General features: G+C 30.0%; 1 protein-coding gene across 1 annotated transcript in view; it reads left to right on the top strand.

Annotated features, from left to right (window-relative positions):
- The window catches only part of LOC113510786 (actin-binding Rho-activating protein-like), a 49,424-nt gene that overhangs the window by 14,439 nt on the left and 15,428 nt on the right, over positions 1–19,557 (top strand). The window contains exons 2-3 of the mRNA XM_031907215.2: positions 8,493–8,629; positions 14,391–14,568. Of these exons, the coding sequence (XP_031763075.2) occupies positions 8,493–8,629; positions 14,391–14,568 (315 nt within the window). The remainder of the gene's footprint in view (positions 1–8,492; positions 8,630–14,390; positions 14,569–19,557) is intronic.

The following is a 19,557-nucleotide window of genomic DNA, read 5'->3' as shown; positions in this document are numbered from 1 at the left end:
AAATAAATAGATATTCCATTTTAAAAATTAAAGTATACAATAATAAAAGTGTTATAAATAGTAACACTGTAGTTACTACATCACGAAATACGTATTTGAGCTTATATTTATCTTCCTTGTCAAATTTAATTTACATAGTATACTGCGTACAAAGAAATTTCTATATATTAATCTAAATATAAATAGATTATATTCATATAAATATAATTTATTTATATTTATATAAATATTAAATATAAATAGATACTAAAATCGACGCGAACAAACAAATGTATATTTGTTTATTATCGACATTAAGTTCTCTTAATAATTTCTTACGATACCCAAGGGAGAGGAAGGGGTGGTCCATTCTATTCCAGAAGTACACGACGATATATATATATATATATATATATATATATATATATATATATATATATATATATATATATATATATATATATATATATATATATATATATATATATATAGTTATTATAATAATCTTTGAGTTACTCATTTTATTTTAACAGCAGCAATGGAAATTATGCCTTTGAGCCAATCTTCTAAATTACAAGATTTGAATAATGAGAAATGTTCTTTCAAATCAAGTTGAGGACGGAAGGCAGTCCCATTCCTTTGGCTGGAATGAAATATTTTAAATAGCAACAATAGGTATTCCAGAATAGATGCGACATTGAAATATTAAAAGAAAATACCATATTAATTAGATTTGAAAAAGGAATATGCCCTTTTCTTATACTCTACATACGTCCAATTACAATGAAATTGCAGATGTTCATGGGCGGCAATATTCATTTGATATTAGTGAGCTACACGTTTGTTTGTCTCCTGTGTTATAAAAAAATGCATACAAAATATTATTAAACTTATCTAATACCTGAATCATATATACTTTATTTTTATGATAAACATACATATTAAATATATACCTAAATAAGGGATTTTGTAGGTAAATATTATTAGTAAAACAGGGATTTTTTTAATGGATTATAATGACAGTAACCTCGGCCGCGCTAACAGTATACGCTGGCGGGTCACCAATGAGGAATGACAGGTGAGAATGAAAAGGCAGGTCCATAAGCCCATCATGATGAATACATCAGGAATTCAGCACGATGGTTTCTAGGAGGGACCACGTGAAGGTCGTTACAGGGTATATTGTCAGCAATAGGAATGGTAGTCTGTATGACTAATAATCCCTCGCCCCCTGTTGACCCATCTAACGATAACGACAAGACCTAACACGATAATTTACTGGAGTAATCGCGTGGAGGTCTGTCTGAATGGGGTATATTGCTAGCTAAAAGGCTATTCAACCCATGTCTAATAATCCTTTTTGCCACAGTAATAGGGAAAGAGATTCTAAATCAATTCATACAATTGGTCGAATTCTTTGAAAACGTTGCGATAAATTCCTGATGAATTAATTATGATGAAGTAACTGAAACGTCTTCATTCGCACCTATTTTCCCTCACTGTTACCCCACTGGGATTAAAAAAAAGTAAGACATCTGTAAAAATGTTTGGAATACTATATTTAAATTTTATACAAGGATAATAATTATAAACTCCCACCGTTTCCTGCAATTCGTGAACAGTATAATCAAAGAATGCGTACTGACAGCTGTTGGCAATTCATCGAATGTAAATCAAGATGCCACAATTAGTCACCGTGAATCATCCTTACTGATCAAGAAAATGCATCGAAATAACACCTCATACAATTGGCTATCTTTCCAAATGACATTAAAATACGAAATATGACTGAAAGACATATATTTAAACAAATATATTTTATGCCACTAAAAATATCTACTTCAATTGTAAAATCGTAACAAAACATACTGATGAAGGATGAGATGTATCGTAGATATATTAGATTGAAAATATTTGAATTTAGAACCCAAATATAATATGCTTTTTAACACGGTAACTTCAATTGTCAATCGATTGCAAAAATAAACTTTATTTAATATTATAAAGAGGGAAAATCTGATGATTTGTTTGTTAATAAAACAAATAATCAAATAAATAAAAAATAATAATAAACTTAAAAACTACTCAACCTAATTTGTATATTCTTTTACTATTATATTTTAGAAAGCTACATCATTAGCGAGTAACATAGGCTATATACTCGTATTATTTACATAAAACTATCAATACGTGTGAAATCGAACCCAATCATTAGTTGTCATATAAAAGCCAGTTTAAATATGAAAGTGAGTTTGTTTGTTTGTTTATTCTTAGCCACTTAACAACTTAAACAATCTCTGTAATATTTGGTGTAAAATTTGGGATGTTTTCCATCTTAACATAGGCATCACTTTGACTGCCAAAGTGGCGTGTAAAAGTCAGTGCTTTAATAAATTTGTCACCACATATAGCTAGTTACTTGTTAAAGGGTTTTATTAATTATTAATATAAATATTATATAGAAAATTACTCTTTTAAATTAATGTTTTGAGTAAAAATAATATATATGTATTAACAAGGGCTTTTACTAAACACTGCAAACTAAACAAGCTTGTGACAAAAAAATGTTTGCAAATTTTATCACGGTAAGGAAGGAAAGCCGCAGCACTTAATGTGTGGCTGTTGCCTACTCATACATATACGATATATCCCCTTTGGAAAACACACTCTATATCCTGAGGAGACAAAAAATGACGCTATAAAAATTAAAATTTAAACTTTTTAAATGATAAACGAGTTAACACATATAAAAATTGTTTTATTATTTATATAATTATCCACTAATCATTTTTCTCTCTCGCTACATTAGATTGCCTGGAAGAGATCTCTTTCAGAGATAAGCAGACTCTTGCTAACAAGTTGTTTAAGAAATTGTTAGCAAAGTATTAATTTTATTAACCACTGTATCTTTCTTTTACAAGTATTATAAAGAATGTTATATATATTTTATTATAGCCATGAACAATACATAAATTATATATATACATATATATATATATGTAAACACCAGCTTTTATGCTTTTAATTTATGAAATCAAGAAGTATTAATAGAAATAATTTATATTCTCCGCATTCCTATTACAACTAGCAAGCGGATGTTTCTGAAATAAACATGATAACGTTGGAACATTGAAAACTGTATTATTGCTACTGTAATACTGTATAATGTTGTAAACACTGTACGTTAAACACGCTGTAGATGTTTCGATAAATAAATGTATACTTGACATTTTAATGGCGAGTTCACACGTGCGTTATTGACGATAACGTATGTATACCTATACATAAAATCAAAACGTTTTACCCTACAGATTATTTTTTGGACGCATCTGATATTTTTCACTATTTGTAAAAGTGTAGGAACAGTAATTGATGTTTATGAGTTACTACAAAAATTTTGTTACTTACTTTTAAATATTTTTAATTAATAAAAAAAGTAAATATTTGCATTTTCACGATTATAATACTTAATAGGGTTTTATTATTATTATATCAGCCGTTAACTGTCGACTGCTGAACACAAGCTTCTCTCATAAGGAGGTATTGGCAGTAGTTGCCACGCTTGGTGGAGATTATTTTGTAAAATAAATTGATACAAAGTATTTGATATTATAACATCACCAAACGATAATTGTGGCAACTGCCTGTCAAGCGTGACAACTATTGACGAACTCCTTTTATGAAAAAAGCCTATGTTCAGCAGTAGGCAGTTAATGGCTGTTAGGATGATGATGATTTAGTGTTAACTGAATTCGAGCTTATGACCTTTACCATCGATATTGGCTCTTGTTCATACATGGCTCTCTTTCTAACAAATTTTTAATGTAACAATAAATAATAATAACAGCTAAGAACCAAATCCTATTACTATAACAAATAACAAATTTTGTGAAGGTATATGAATGAAGTTTGGTACACGAAAGTTATATACAGAGAACTTCATATATTCATTTATGTTGACAAAGCTACGGAATACACTAATATAGTTACATACGTTAAAATAATATACCCAAGTAAATTACTGTTAAGGGCTAATAAAATTTTACTAAAATTCAAACGAACTAAATCCGTCTATCAATCTTTTTTTAGGCTCGTTCATTATATTTTTTTTCCTAATAACCAGTCAACGAGGTCGTAAAGGCTTACAGTAGAATTTAACCCTCCGATTTAATACCAAGACAAATTGCAGATGGAAAACATAAATATTTAGAGAAATCAAAAATTGAGAATCAACATTAAAACATCTTCTTCGAAATAAAATTTTACGTAAACAGATTTCATTCATCTGGCAACAAAATTTCAAACAATGGAAACTCTCAAAGTATCCATAACTTCTTTCATGTTTGCAATAAAGTGGTTTTATTAGCGCTCGTCGTGTAAATAAATACGTTGTTTTTTTTTTAAATATACTATCTACTTCTGTCACATTATTAATATTATTATATAATAAAATTTATATAATCTCTTGTCATAAATTTTCATTATATTTTCAAAGGATTTCAAAAAGAAGGAGATTCTTAATTCGGTTGTACATTTTTTATGATTGTTACCTTAAAAATTCGTAAGTTATAAATTGATTTGGATTATTCTTTTTTTATCTTTAAAGTGTATACTTACAAGTCATAACATTTTTATCAACTTCGATTTAGTAGTTTAGTTTTTAAATATTAAACACATATATTATCGACATCAATAAAAAATTAGATTCAGTTATTATCTTACTGAAGAAACATTACTACTTACCTTGAAGGAAACAAGAAATGTTCATAAAAATAAATTATTTATACTGTAAAATATTTACGGAAGAGGGATTATAGCATCATATTTATCTCACCTCAGAGAAACAGATCTATTATTATAATCACAATTGCCAAAAGTTCCTTACTGTTGATAGTTTTGATGAAACTTTAATATGTTTACGACGCGTTCATGACCCATTTGCAATGGCATCGTGCTTTTAACAAAAAGTAGTGAGGTGACTTTTCAAACGTACACGTAGGCAATAAATAAATATGAAAAATGTATTAAAAATTGGTAAAATAAAAGAGAACAAAAGGTAACATATATGTTAATTCAAGATAGATAGGAATATTGTACACAATATGGGCTCCAAAATATTTGATGGAAGTTAAGAACAAATTCTAATTATTTATATGTTTTAAACTACAATAATTTTTATATATACTTACGTATAAATTATGTAATTTTCTGGCTTTTGCATACAACTCTATCCAATTGGAATTACTTAAACCTATAACGTTACGCTATATTAAATTTAAACTTACAGAACCATACATTTTTGTAGGAGTGATAATAAAATAGTAACCTCGTTTGCGCTATCGGTATATGCTGGCGGAGCACCAGTGAAGGATAATAGGTGACGATGAAAGCAGGTCAGTTAGCCCATAGTGATGAATTTCATAGAATTAATCATGATGATTTCCAGGAGTAATCACGTGGAGGTCGACCTGATAGGGTGTGTTGCTAACAACAAGGCAGTTAGACCCCATTACTAACATTCTCCTTTTCCCTTATACAATACATTTGTATTGTACATACATTGTTAGAAAAAGTATAGCACATATGTAATTCGAATAAAATTCTAAATAAATGAATGATTTATTTTATCTTCACAAAAGGTAGTAAAAAGTAACAGCTTAAGGTACAATTAAATATATGAGACCCATTTTGAGAGAGTGCCTACAATCGACAAATGATAATCAAAATATTAACAAATATGTAAATAAATGCTATCTCTCAATCAAAACATCTTGCAAATTCTGAGTGCAGGTTTTTATATTAAACTCGAATTTCTTGTTTTTTTTTTGTTTCATTCCAATCTGTCAGTACGTGAGTTCATACTACATCTATGATCTGAAAGTCAGTGTTTATATTTAGACGTGTTTCGCCTATATCCATTATTTGTCTGAGACAAAGCCGTTCTAAGCGACATTTATTTTCGCATCCACCTTTGTGTCTGGTGCCAACTTTTATTGATTTATCAAAAGTGTCTAACATTTGCGCTAAAACGTTTTAAAACACCAGTTAACAATAGAATGGAATTTCTGCGATTAAAATAAAACTGTTATCAATAACACAAAGTAAGCTCTAAATTGTGTACTGTTCAAAGATTTTTTTTAATATTACTACGGATATTAACATAGACATAGAAATGTTTTATTATTAAATAATGATCTAAGTACCTAGTCTAGACACTTCTTTAAAGTTTGGTTTCAGTTGCCTTATCGAATTTGAATGCACCATTATTAATTTTGTAATTGTTTATTACAAAATTAATTTTGTTATTATTGATTTTCATATTCCAGGAATGAATTAGTAAATTTAATTGTAATCTTAAAAATAAATATATATCTTAGATTAACGAGTTTCGTAGAAGTAAACTTTTTTCCATCTTTAATTTTATGAATAAAATATCGACGAGGTATTCAATGAGAAAATTATACAAAATATTAGTATAGTATTTGAAACTATAACATTTTAATTACAAAAATGTTCTCATTTTCCCAATTAATTACTTACTCAAGTTTGTGTCTTGTTAGTTTGTTTTCGTGATTATCTAAATCCAAAATGAAGTCAAATAGTTTAGTTCCAACGAAATACATATAATATTTATCAATTTGTATCTAAGCTAAACTTTATAACTTTTAGCAGTAAAACAAACATGTATAATTTTCAATGGATTTCAGTTTAATTCTTAATAAAAGGTTTAATAAACTTTACGTATTGATTGATATATAATAATCATGTGATATCATCCATCTTAATAATCTTATCACTATATACAAATTCAAATTTGCTATTCTAATTAAATGTTATTCTGGTATAAATGTTAAAATAAGATACTGAGGGATATTTTGGATTTACCTTTTAATAAAATTAAAACTGTCATTAAAAACACTTATTGAACAAAGCCTTTTACACACTAAACGATTACTTGAATGATGTTAGTCAATCATGCACAGGCTTTTTAATGGCCATATAACTATTACAATATAATGATAATATTTTAATAGTTTTAATAGCTGTAACATCAAGTTTTGAAGTTATGGAAATATTAACTACTACTCTAAAAATTGCCACGTATTTAAAATAAATGTTTATAAAATAACTTTTGAGGGACATTTGGAGATCACAGATTTCCCGGAATGAGTCGTAATTTTGATTCAAACTTAACTAATTCAGTACTTCAGACGTCAATAATGGTATTATATGAATGGAAATGATCAACAGACTGTCAATAATAAGCATGAAACCTACGCTTTTTTATACTTTTCTTTTTAAATCTAAACTTATAAAAAATACCAGCCAATGGTGCTGACTAAAAAATTGAATTAAATTGTTTCAAAATAATTCAGTTCTTTAGTTTCGACATAATCAATTTACAATTTTTTCTCTGTTTTTTTTTTTTAGTAATTAACAACTGAAAGATAATTTAAATGAAAAATATAACTTAGGTTGTCTTAATACTACATTTTATATCAAGACTATAAAAAACTAAGTTATTAAATTCTCCACCTACGCAGACGACTTGTGGCTGTTTTTCTTGTTTATTTTTATGTATATTTTTTGTTACTTTACATCTAAAAAAGTTTAAAATAGAAAATAATAAATACTAAAATAACATACTGCATTTTAATTTTTTATCAATATTATTTATTAGGAGAATTTCTGAATATTCAAATGTTTGTGAAGTGATATTAAAGTATTATGTTTAGACTACGTTTACACAAAGAGTTTTTTGTCTTTATTTTTACACACTTTAGCTCAAAGTACATATTATCGCTTACAGCAATACTGATTAATTTTTATTTATATATCCTGTTGAAGATATGTTACTTTGTTTAAAAGTAGAAATCTGCATGGGTATCGTTATTCTGCTCGTATTTGTGTCCATTTCAATAACTGTTATGGTTGTGTTTCGATGTGAAGGGTGGGATATGGTTGTGAAATTACAAAGTACATGACAATGAGGTGTCTTGAAGATTATGTTCTCGGATATGCATAATACTGTGCGGGTGACTATTACCAGATGCTATCAGGTGGGCTGCCAGTATGTATGCTGTTCCAAGTTGCTTAGAAAAATATATAAATAAACTAATTTTTATCCACGATTTAATTTACATAACCAAGATATATTGATAGACCGGAATTAAACTGTTTCTTTCTATATCACTAATCATCATCATCATGTCAGTCATTAACTGTCCACTGCTGAACACAGGCCTCCTCCAAAATGAGGGATCTTGCCCGTAGTTGCTACGTTGGTCAGGCGGATTGGTAACCGCAGTTAGGCTTTAGTGATGTTTAAAGAGGAATGCTGCTGTCCATTCTTCGACAATTAAATTTCGTTAATTATCTCTTACGACACCCATGGGGAAGAAAGGGCTGGCTCCTTCTATGCCGGGACTACACAGCCAATATTATAATACAAATAACTTTAATATTGTTAAGGGATTGTAAATATAATTATATATTTAATTATTTATTTACAGAGTTCGTCGCTAACAGACTTAATCTCCGCATTCGACACAAAAGCGCAAGCACACAGCGACCTACAGAAGGTGACAGCATTCAGCGGGCATTTCGACAAAAATCATAAGCCTACATTCTCTAAAGATGAATACGGCAAGTGAGTTCAACATTACAGATACTTATGTATACATTATCATCAGTAATTTATAGTCCACCATAGAATATAGCCTTCCTTGTCTTGAAAGAGATAGTCCTGAATCAACTGCATTCTTTATTGAGTTTGCCTTTATGGGGTTGTTACTTGAGAAATATTTTTTCCTATCCGTAATCGGTACTCCGCCTAACATATTTCTGTTAACTATCCCTTTTTTTTAGTAATGAAAAAGGTATTTAAATCTTCATTAAACCATATTTTTTCTGTCTATATATCTATAAATTATACTTATTTTCTAATTTTGAACAGATTTCAGTTATTTGTTTTTAATAACCGAACAATATCATTTTAAAAGTAACGTATATCCGCTATCGAAATTATTGTAATAATATGTTAAAAAAATTAAAGAAACAGTATGAACGCGATCAACTATTAAATTCTAAAAACAATTCAAAAAAGTTATGGAATACAATTAAAACAGTGACTCATATTAATACTCAAAATTCCGTCCCACACGAACTTTTGACAGATAATACTTCGAACTCTATAAATGAGATAAATAACTTCTTTGCCAATATAGGAAAACGATTAGCTGAAAATATTCCTATAAATGTATCTTCTCAAACAATATCTATGTCAAAGAATTCGCCAGGGACTTCAAATTCGTTTATACTTTTGCCTACAGACAGCACAGAGGTTGAGCAAATTATTAATGGATTAAAAAGTGACTGCTCACCTGGCTGGGATTTTATTAGTGCGAAAGCACTGAAGTCAATTGCAGACTTGATATCACCTGTTCTTGCAGATCTGTTTAATAGATGCATAGAGAGGGGTATATTTCCAAGAGCCCTTAAAAAATCCATTATTCTCCCAATATTTAAGGCAGGAGATAGGTCTAAAGTAAATGACTATCGTCCAATATCGATTCTCAATACATTTTCAAAAATATTTGAACGTATCATTAATACCAGACTTTTGAAATATTTAGAAAAATATAAATTATTAGCTGATACTCAGTATGGTTTTCGCTCTGGTCGATCGACTGATGATGCAGTACAAGCCTTGACCGAATTTGTGGTACAACATTTGGATAAAAATAGGAAGTGTTTATCAATATTTATCGATCTTGCTAAGGCCTTCGATACTGTGTCTGTTCCTCACCTCCTTAATAAATTGGAACTTCTGGGTATACGTGGCACTCCACTTACATTATTGTCAAGTTACCTGACTGACAGAACACAATGTGTTAAAATTGGAGAGTTAATTAGTAATGAAGCTTCTGTTATTTACGGCGTGCCACAAGGGAGTATTTTAGGACCTACACTTTTTCTCTGTTACATAAACGATCTCTGTAAACTTAACTTATTGAATTGTAGAGTTACCACATATGCAGATGATACTGCACTAACATTCTATGCAAAAACTTGGGAAGAGCTTAAATATATAGCACAAAATGGATTTACGACTGTTTGTCTTTGGCTTGCTCATAACAAGTTATCACTGAATGCTGGTAAAACCAAGTATATGATATATACAATAAAAAATCAACAAAGTAATCTAGATGCTTTTCCCCTTATTGCTCATAACTGTTCTTTTGATTTTAATGTTCAATGTACATGCCCAACACTCACATTGGTTGATAATATAAAATACTTGGGTGTTATTATAGACAGAAAGCTTAGATTTAATGATCATATACACATGATATCACAAAAAATTAGAAAATTGACTTACCTGTTTAAATACCTCCGATGTATTGCAGATAAACGCACTATGAAAATAATATATTTTGCACTAGTGGAATCTATTTTAACATACTGCATTAAAATTTGGGGCGGATCGCCCAAATACATTCTGCTGGAGTTGGAAAGAGCGCAAAGAATGCTTTTAAAAGTATGTCTATTTAAAACTAAACTATATCCTACTGATCAATTATATAAAGATGCGGGATTTCTTACAGTTAGACAGCTTTACTTATTATATGTTGCGCGTTATCAACATACAAGATTAAGTATAAACACAAGTAAAAATATTTTAATGAGTAGAAGAAATTATGCTTTGGGTAGATCTACCTCCGTGAAGACAACGTTTGCTCAAAAATTTTTATATTTCCGTGCAGGTAGAATATATAACCATATAAACAAAAAAATTAACATATACAATACTACTAAATATATATTAAAGAGAAAGTTATTTCAATATTTGAGTTCCCTTAGTTACCAAGAAACGGAAAAGATTATGGAAATTAAACAGTAACACACACACACACACACACACACACACACACACACACACACACACACACACACGCACGCACGCACGCACGTTCGCACACATACACACACGCACGCACACGCGCACGCACACGCACACTCACACGCGCACGCACACGCACACGCACACACGCACACGCACACGCGCACGCACACGCACACTCGCACGCTCACACGTACGCACACACGTACGCGCGCGCACACACACACACACACACACACACACACACACACACACACACACACACACACACACACACACACACACACACACACACACACACACACACACACACACACACACACACACACACACACACACACACACACACACACACACATTTTATTTTGTATATTCGTTTTCACAAATTTTAATTTTAGCTTAATGCAAGCTGTACATGGTGTCCGAGTTGGGGGCCTGGATTCCTGAGATACAGATCTCTGATCTAGTTTAGGGTCCAGTCTCCCACAAGTTTTACAGACCACTTTAATTATACATACATATATAGTTGTATTTTTTCATGTAACATTCTGTAAGATTTGTGGAGAAAATAAATAAATAAATAAATAAATAAAAAAATAAATAAAAAAAATAAAAAGAGTTTTCAGCGCTATATTAATTAATTAATATTAAAGTTAAGAAAAATCTTCTATAAAAATATAAACAATAAGCCTGATAAATAAAATATATGAATTACTTTCATCGGTCTTCTGATCTGACTTATCATACTAATATTCTATTTATTATTAGAAAGGGCAAACTCCTTTCTAATCTAGTCTCAGTAATGTCGTCTTTTTACTTTGGATGTTTCTGAGAAACCAATGTTATAAAATATCTTCTATGATAATTATTTGCAACATAAATCTTTGATATTCATTATTTTTATTAACTATTTTTAGAAAATAGCATATTGTTTTATGATGATGATGATTGCAAATCATCATCATCATCGTCATATTAGCCGTTAATTGTCCACTGTTGGACTTTAAAAGGACCACAGGCCTTTCCCGTAAAGGGAGGTTTTGTTGTTAGTTGCCGTGCTTGGTAAGCGGGTAGGCAACCGCAGTTAGGCTTTTGGTGATGTTTTAAGAAAGACACTTCTGTAAATTCCTCGATCATTAAGTTCCCTTAGTTGCTTTGTACAACACTCACAGGAGAGGAAGGGGTGGCCCGTTCTTTGCAGTACTAAACTCTACTTCATCTGTATAAGATTTTTGATGATATCACTCTACATATATTTTAAATTACAGAACCAAATGCAATCGATTTCAACTTTAACAAAATTAGTATGACACAAAACTAATTCACTTTTAAACAATTTAAATTAAAAAGAAATATACTAGTAGACTACTAGAAGGCGCCCAGAGGACTCTGAGAAATCAATATTCCTAGATAAAAAATTTACGTGCCATTTACATTTTGATGTCAGTTAAAAACATAGGCTTTCTTTAGAATTAGTATTCGTAAATGTGAAATGTATTTTTATGAAACATTTATTTTTATAGAAAATGGACTTATAAATAAGCTTATATATTCATATTTTGTTAAGATGAATAAAAGTACAAGAAGCAACAGAAAATTGTGTAAATGAATTTTTATTATATATTATATATACCAAAATCGAAAAAGGAATGTTGCGTTGGTTTGGTCATTTGGAGAGGATGGATGAAAATTAAAAGAGATTTATCGAGCAAGAATTTTAGACGGACGTATGTCGACCAAATAGGCGACGTGCTGAAGAAGGGCCAAATTAAAAGTACCCGTAACCGACGAGCGTGTATGACAAGATTGATGAATGTGGAAGAAGCCGTTCCATTGTTTCTGCCTACCCTAATGGGAGACGCGCGATATGTATGTATGTATGTATGAATTTTTATATAGATAGATAGTTAAAATTAAAAATATTTTTAGATTTGTCTAACTTACATTGACCACTTCGTTCGCGCGAGTAGCACTTTTATATCCTAAAAAGTACGTGTATACCAAATTGTATCACGAATTATTTAAACTATTAAGGCACGAAAAAATGACAAACAAACTCACTTTAACATTTATAATATAATATTAGTAAGAATATTACAACAGGAGGCACAAGAAAATTCTAGAAATCGTTAGATAGAACAAGTTCCGTAGACTGATCGTGCCAATTTACATGGAAGTTCCTTATTAAATTTTGCGACTTATTGAATTTAGCAAGTTTGATATTCTAAAGTTATGACTAAAATATTGGATGCTTGTATCCTTATTTCACGTATTCAGTGATGAAGAGTTAAGTTAAATGAACGAACAAGTTTCATCATTTCTGGATATCAATATTTCTACAGACTGAATTAGAAATCATCAATCCTTTTTAGAGAATGCTCCTCGTATAAGAAACTAGCAATCCGCATTGACTTCGTGCGACTAAATATGTACATTTCTAATTAAAAATAAATATCACCTATGTTACTGATAACGATATATTTCCTTTGGAAAATACACCATATCACCTAAGGAGATAAAAAACATCGCTACAAAGAACGTTTAAAAATTCTTATCACTGATAAGAATTAGTAGCAAACTTTAAAAAAGGGCAAGCATAAAAGATCATGGAAAGTTTGCAATGTCACAGGTTTTTCTGCCTGAAGAATGCCCATCTCTCAATAATAACAATAATTAATACTCACTGATAATATAGCTTTGTACAGATGAAAGAATTTTCAGAAATAATTAGGTATTTTAGAGATTATCCAATACAAACTAAAAATCAAATCTTTGGTCAATATTCAGTTATTTAGTTTATGTATAAGTCGATAACTAATAAAAAACATTTATAAGAGGGGTAAATATTTATAAAAGAAATGGCTTATAAGAGAGAGGGTATTAATGCTATAAATTAGGTAGATAAATTATGATTCAATTCACCTGAGTTATCTCACAAACAACACTGACCATGTCTTTTATTCGATGCGTTTACCCTCTGCATTATTTCTCTTATAAATTATTAACTTAAAACTCCTATGCTAACACAGTGCATCCAACCGTAAAGTACGATAAAAATTATTGCTTATCACCCTATTCTTTAGAAGAAATATAAAATTTTACTAGTAAAGTATTAACTGAAGTCGATGCTAATTTTAATATAAATCTATTTAATAGGAACACATATGAGTTCATAAACATAAAAGTTTCTTAATAAGTCTGTTTGCCACGCCATTATTGTTCATTTTCCTGTTTTGTAGTGTAGTATCAAAGTAATAACATATCTTAGGTGAACTTTTCTCATTCTTATTCATTTTTAGGCCCATTTCCTAGATTCTAGGGATCCCAGATGGTGTGAACATACGAGCATACTTAATATAATGTTTTTACAGAATTTCCAAGTGTCTAAAAAAGACTATTTCATACAAGTAATTCTGCAGACAATTACTAGTAAATAAATATCATCTTGTTACACATTAGGACAATGAAAGTATGTTATAAAATCAATAAAAATACAATTTTTTCGCAGACCCATCCCTGGTTCAATGACCGAGTTCCGAGGAGCCGAAGCTCAAGCCAGAGTGTGCACAGAAATGAAAGAATTATGTGAGATCATCAATGAATATGGAAAACCACCTTGCAAGAGTTTATTACCTCCTGAACTGGCGTCTTCGACCAAAGTGATCCTGTTTGGTGAACTTTTCTCGGTAAGTAATATACAAAATCTTCGGATCTTATAACTATACTCGTAGATGAAGTATCTCAAAAACAACGTTTTGTTAAAAAAAATTACATTATATCCTATAAAAAAAACCCCGACTTCAATTATGACAAAACCAGTTATTTCGATTTAAAAACTACTGAACTGATTTTGAGAAAATTTCTATGCAACCAATCGGATCTTATATATTTTATCTTTTAGATAAAAAAATGATTTTCCAAATCGTTAAATGTTTACAACTGACGGAATTATGAGGTAACGAACATAAAAAAATACAACATAATTGGAATGTCTGTCATTTCGAAGTCAATTGATTAAACTTTAGCACACAAGAATCTTCACATCTTGTGTGCGTGCAAATTACTACGTAGCAAGTAGGAGAAATGTATATTGTAAGGTTTAGTTGGAAAAATAAAATACAGTATTCTTATGTCTATATTTGAAAGAACGGTGTAAACAGGGTATAATGAAGCTTACTTTAATAATTACTTTGATCGATATCTGGGAACAGAGTATGTGACTATGAAAGTCACAATGATTAAAAATGGCTGTCTTTATTAATGACAGTCAAAGCTCGTCAGCCAAGTCTTTTTTGGCTGACCGTTTTTGTCTTTCAATACGCCATCTTGAGGTATATAATCTAAGGCTCTATCTATAAGGTAATATATTTTATCACAAAGTAGGGTTTTCACAACTTTGCCTATTTACCCAAGCAAAGTTGCGATAAAATACTGAGTCCTTATAAAGTGGTTAAAAGTTATGCCCAGTATTTTATTACACAAGTATACTTAAAAATACTATTTGTTTGGACAAGGTCCTTATTACTACATAATATGGATAGACATAAATAATAAAAAGAGCTTGAAACAAATTTTAATTGTAAAATAACACTTCATTTCTTGTATTAAAAAATAAAATGAAATGATTACTAATTTCTTATTATACAGTGAAATTTTAAATTATATGATTTTTTGTTATGCAACTTAAAATGGCAAACAAGCTGACGGCTCACCTGATGGAAAGTGGTAACCATCGTCTATAGACATGAGCAGTACCATGGACATAACAGAGTACACTGTTTCGCCCACGATATCCCCCATATGTTGGCATTCCTAAGGACTCAGGTGTTATTTCTTCCTTCAAATCAAAACATAGCCATGCAAACACAACTGCTTCACGGTAGAAACACGAATGGGACAGAGGTGCCCAAGCAAACGACCTTTGTACAAGGTATCCCTCTAGTTACACAATAAAAGGATACACAGTTATTAAAAAAAGAATGAGTAAAGAGTAATACTGATTAAATTAATTACTTTATTATTATTAACTAGTATAATAATTCAATATTATAAATTGGTTTAATATAAATAAAATATACTGAATAGTATATGATATAATTTTAATGTTGCCTATTTAAACTGAATATGAGACTTCATAGCTGTATGAAATCACAGTCGCAGGTTTACAGTTGAGTACAATTCCATTAAACGTAGCTTATGTATTTTACTTCTAAAAAAAAATCTAATATAATTTTCTTAATAACTCGACTTTATGAAAATATTATACTCATGATGATTTATTAAGGCCACCTTCAGTATAAGAGAAATACAATTTTAACATGTGTAAGTACTTTTTAAATTTAATCAATTTGCCTCATTATGATTAAGTATCGTAATATCATTCGCAAGTACGTTCTCATTATAATTATGAGCAACAACTCAAGTAGCTACTTAATAAATATTCTGTTAAATTAATAGAATCTTTATATGTATAAATCTTGTTTAATAATTACATACCAGTTTTAATAAATGATACATCATTATCAATCGATTCGTCCTAGCATGAAATTGTTGTTTGCGAATTTGTTCGTAATATCTTTTATCATATCAGCCGTTGACTGCTGAACATAGGCCTCCCCCATGAAAAGGGGGTTTGGCCAATAGTTGCTGCGCTTAGCAGGCGAGTCAGCAGCCGCAGTTAGGTTTTGATGATGTTCCAAGAGGACGCTGTTGCTCATCACTTGACTTAGTTCCCTTAGTCGTCTCTAACAACATCCCCCATGGATGTCCCCACACAAAGGGGTGGCCTATTCTATGCCGGGACCACACGGCTTTCTGTTAGATATTTAAAAGACGAGTATTTTTTCAAATTTTTTATCTGAATATATACTATATAGGTGAAATAAGCACATTACAATATTTAATCAATGTATGGAAACTGTACTGTACTGTAATAATTATTTAGTTAATTTTAGTTTTTTTTTTTTTATGTTTTTAATTTAGTCTAGACAGATGAAATCTTAGAATTTATAAACTTGTAGTATACTGGGGCTAAGCGGATTTGTTTACTATATTTACTTAGGATTGTCTTAATTAAAATCACTTATATAAACTATACAAAATAACAACGAAAATGTATTTTAATAAACAAGAAATGTAATGTAAATATTTCCCAATTTCTGTAACATAAATTGTTACTAATAATCGTTTTATTTCGTAACTAAATAAGTGAGCGACTTCCAATATTGTATGCTGAGAACTGATCACTTTTTAGTATGTTTCAAAAGACCTTATTGAAAATGTAAACAAACAATTAAGTTGACTATAAAACAATGTATTGATATCTAATTGTAATACAAATAAAAATCTATTAATTTATCTAATGTTTCAGTTTGTTATTTATTTAGAAATAATTGTCCATACATGTCAATGTCCACTGTTCATGTATTTAGGCGACGGTTACCATTTTCCATCAGGTAGGCTGTCAATTTATTTCCCATTCTGAGTTGAATAAAAAAAAAAGTTTTTATGATGCGAGCAGATTGTTATATAAGGATGTTGTTAGGGATCTCTGATGCGTAGAATGCGGGCCAGCTCTAACACTATCCTTAGGGTATTTGCGGACCGTCCAGACTGCCAGTATGTGAATTATTGTAGTATAATTCACATGCTGGCTAACATACATTAATATACCTAATAATTAAAAATATTTTGCAAAAATTGTGTGGGTTCTAGTTACCTTTATTAAAGAATTTATTTATTATTATTATTTATTATATAATGGGGACTACCACTCTCATTCCAAACAATACCTAGTTCTATGTTTTCCTGAAAACCAACGTAGTAAAATGCTTAATTTACGGTAAATTTGTCATAATAAACCAAATGACCTGATTTCATCTTCATCTATCATCATCCATTGGTGCCCTGCCAGTGAATTCCGATAGCGCTGGCGGGCTTGACATTCCATTAACATTCATTTAAAAAATATATGATACAAATACCTCTGCTCAACAAGCCAACTTTTCGGTCAGAATCGAACGGGCGCCACATTAATATCATAAAACAACAGCTGGCATCCAATTTGTCGATAGGTCAGTTGTCCCATCTGTATTCAGTTTTACCAATTTTATAGTCATCATCATATCAGCCTTTAATTGTCCACTAATGAATATAAGTCCCCCAAGGGGAAAATCCCCCAAAGGGGAGGCCCCTTGGGGGATTTTGCCAGTAAATGCCACTCTTGACAGGCGGATTAACAACCCCAGTCAGGGCTTTGGAGATATTTTAAGAGAGACACTGCTTTCCATCCCTTGCCTTAATCGGCTCTTACGACAACCACGGGAAAGGAAGGGATGGCCTATTTTATGCCGGGACTATATGGCAAAAATAATTATATAGTACAAGCATACGTTGATTCATTCCTGTGTAATTTCTCGTACTTACTGATTGTTAGTAACTCGTCGTTACTAATGGGTAATAATTCCTCGTGTCTATACTTCTATACACACGAAGATTCCCGTACTACTCATATTTTCTATATCTTCTACTATACACAAATAAATGAGTAAGATACCTACATACCTGTTGACTTAATTACAAAAATAATTTAAAACTCTGTTTATGTAAACACAATTTAACAAAACTCTATTCAAGTGTTTAAATATATTGTAGTTCAGTCGTTGTGATAATGTTTACTTGTAATTTTATGTGCTAAAATATTTAAACTATTGTATAAATGTATAGTAATACATATACTTAATATAATTTTACTTAATATAAATTTATTACTTTAAGTATCTTTTACTTTTAATAAGACATATTTTCTCTTATTTAGACATAATTATAATAATAAAATACGCTCTCGAATTTAGACGACTAAATATATATTGAACACCTGTCTATCGCAGTTCAAGTTTTTTGTGGTAATTCCTAAAGTAAAAAATGTTATTACAAATTTCAATGTATTTTCCGTTCTATCTAGTTTTTTTTTATGAACGTTTCCCAGTACCATAGAAGTTCTTGGAATAGTTAAAGTTATGGCATACCTCTTAATTAGGTACATGCCATATTGAAAGTAACTACTGCATAATGTTTAAATTATGCAGTAATTAATTACGAGATTTTATTAAATGAAACTGTAAATCTAATTATAGTTTTATTATGTACTTATATATTAAATTTCTCTATAAATATTCTACATTATACAATTCACTTTTTACATTTATTAAAATTAATATAATAAAAAGGTGAAATTATTTTATCATCGAAATTAATGTTGTATTAATTTGGTTTGTTATTATTGTGTCGCACTTTTGTTGTTTCAAAATAATCTAGAAAGATCAGATAACGTTTTGCTTGATAGTCGATTTCTCAGTAAATAAAACTATTTAGTTGGAACTTTTCAACAGATTTCAAAAAGACAAAGGTTCTCAATTCGAATAAATTTTTTTATTTGCTATCTCATAATTCCAGCAGTTGTAAGCCGATTTGGATTTTATTTCTTTTATCTGAAAGGATATACTAACAGATTGGTCCCATTGAAATTTTATCAAAAACGGTCAGTAGTTTAGATTTTTAAATCAATGTAGCTAGTTCTGTCATAATCAAAGTCGGTGTTTTTGTACAACACAATCTTAGAGGTAATTATTACTCAAAGAGAGTCTAAAAAGTCATCTGTCATATACTTTTAAACT

This window comes from Galleria mellonella, unplaced genomic scaffold, assembly GCF_026898425.1.
Source record: "Galleria mellonella isolate WM207_F2 unplaced genomic scaffold, CSIRO_AGI_GalMel_v1 utg905, whole genome shotgun sequence".
NCBI classification, from domain to species: domain Eukaryota; kingdom Metazoa; phylum Arthropoda; class Insecta; order Lepidoptera; family Pyralidae; genus Galleria; species Galleria mellonella.
Note: the sequence above shows the minus strand (reverse complement) of the source record. Positions and strands in the feature narration are given on the sequence as shown.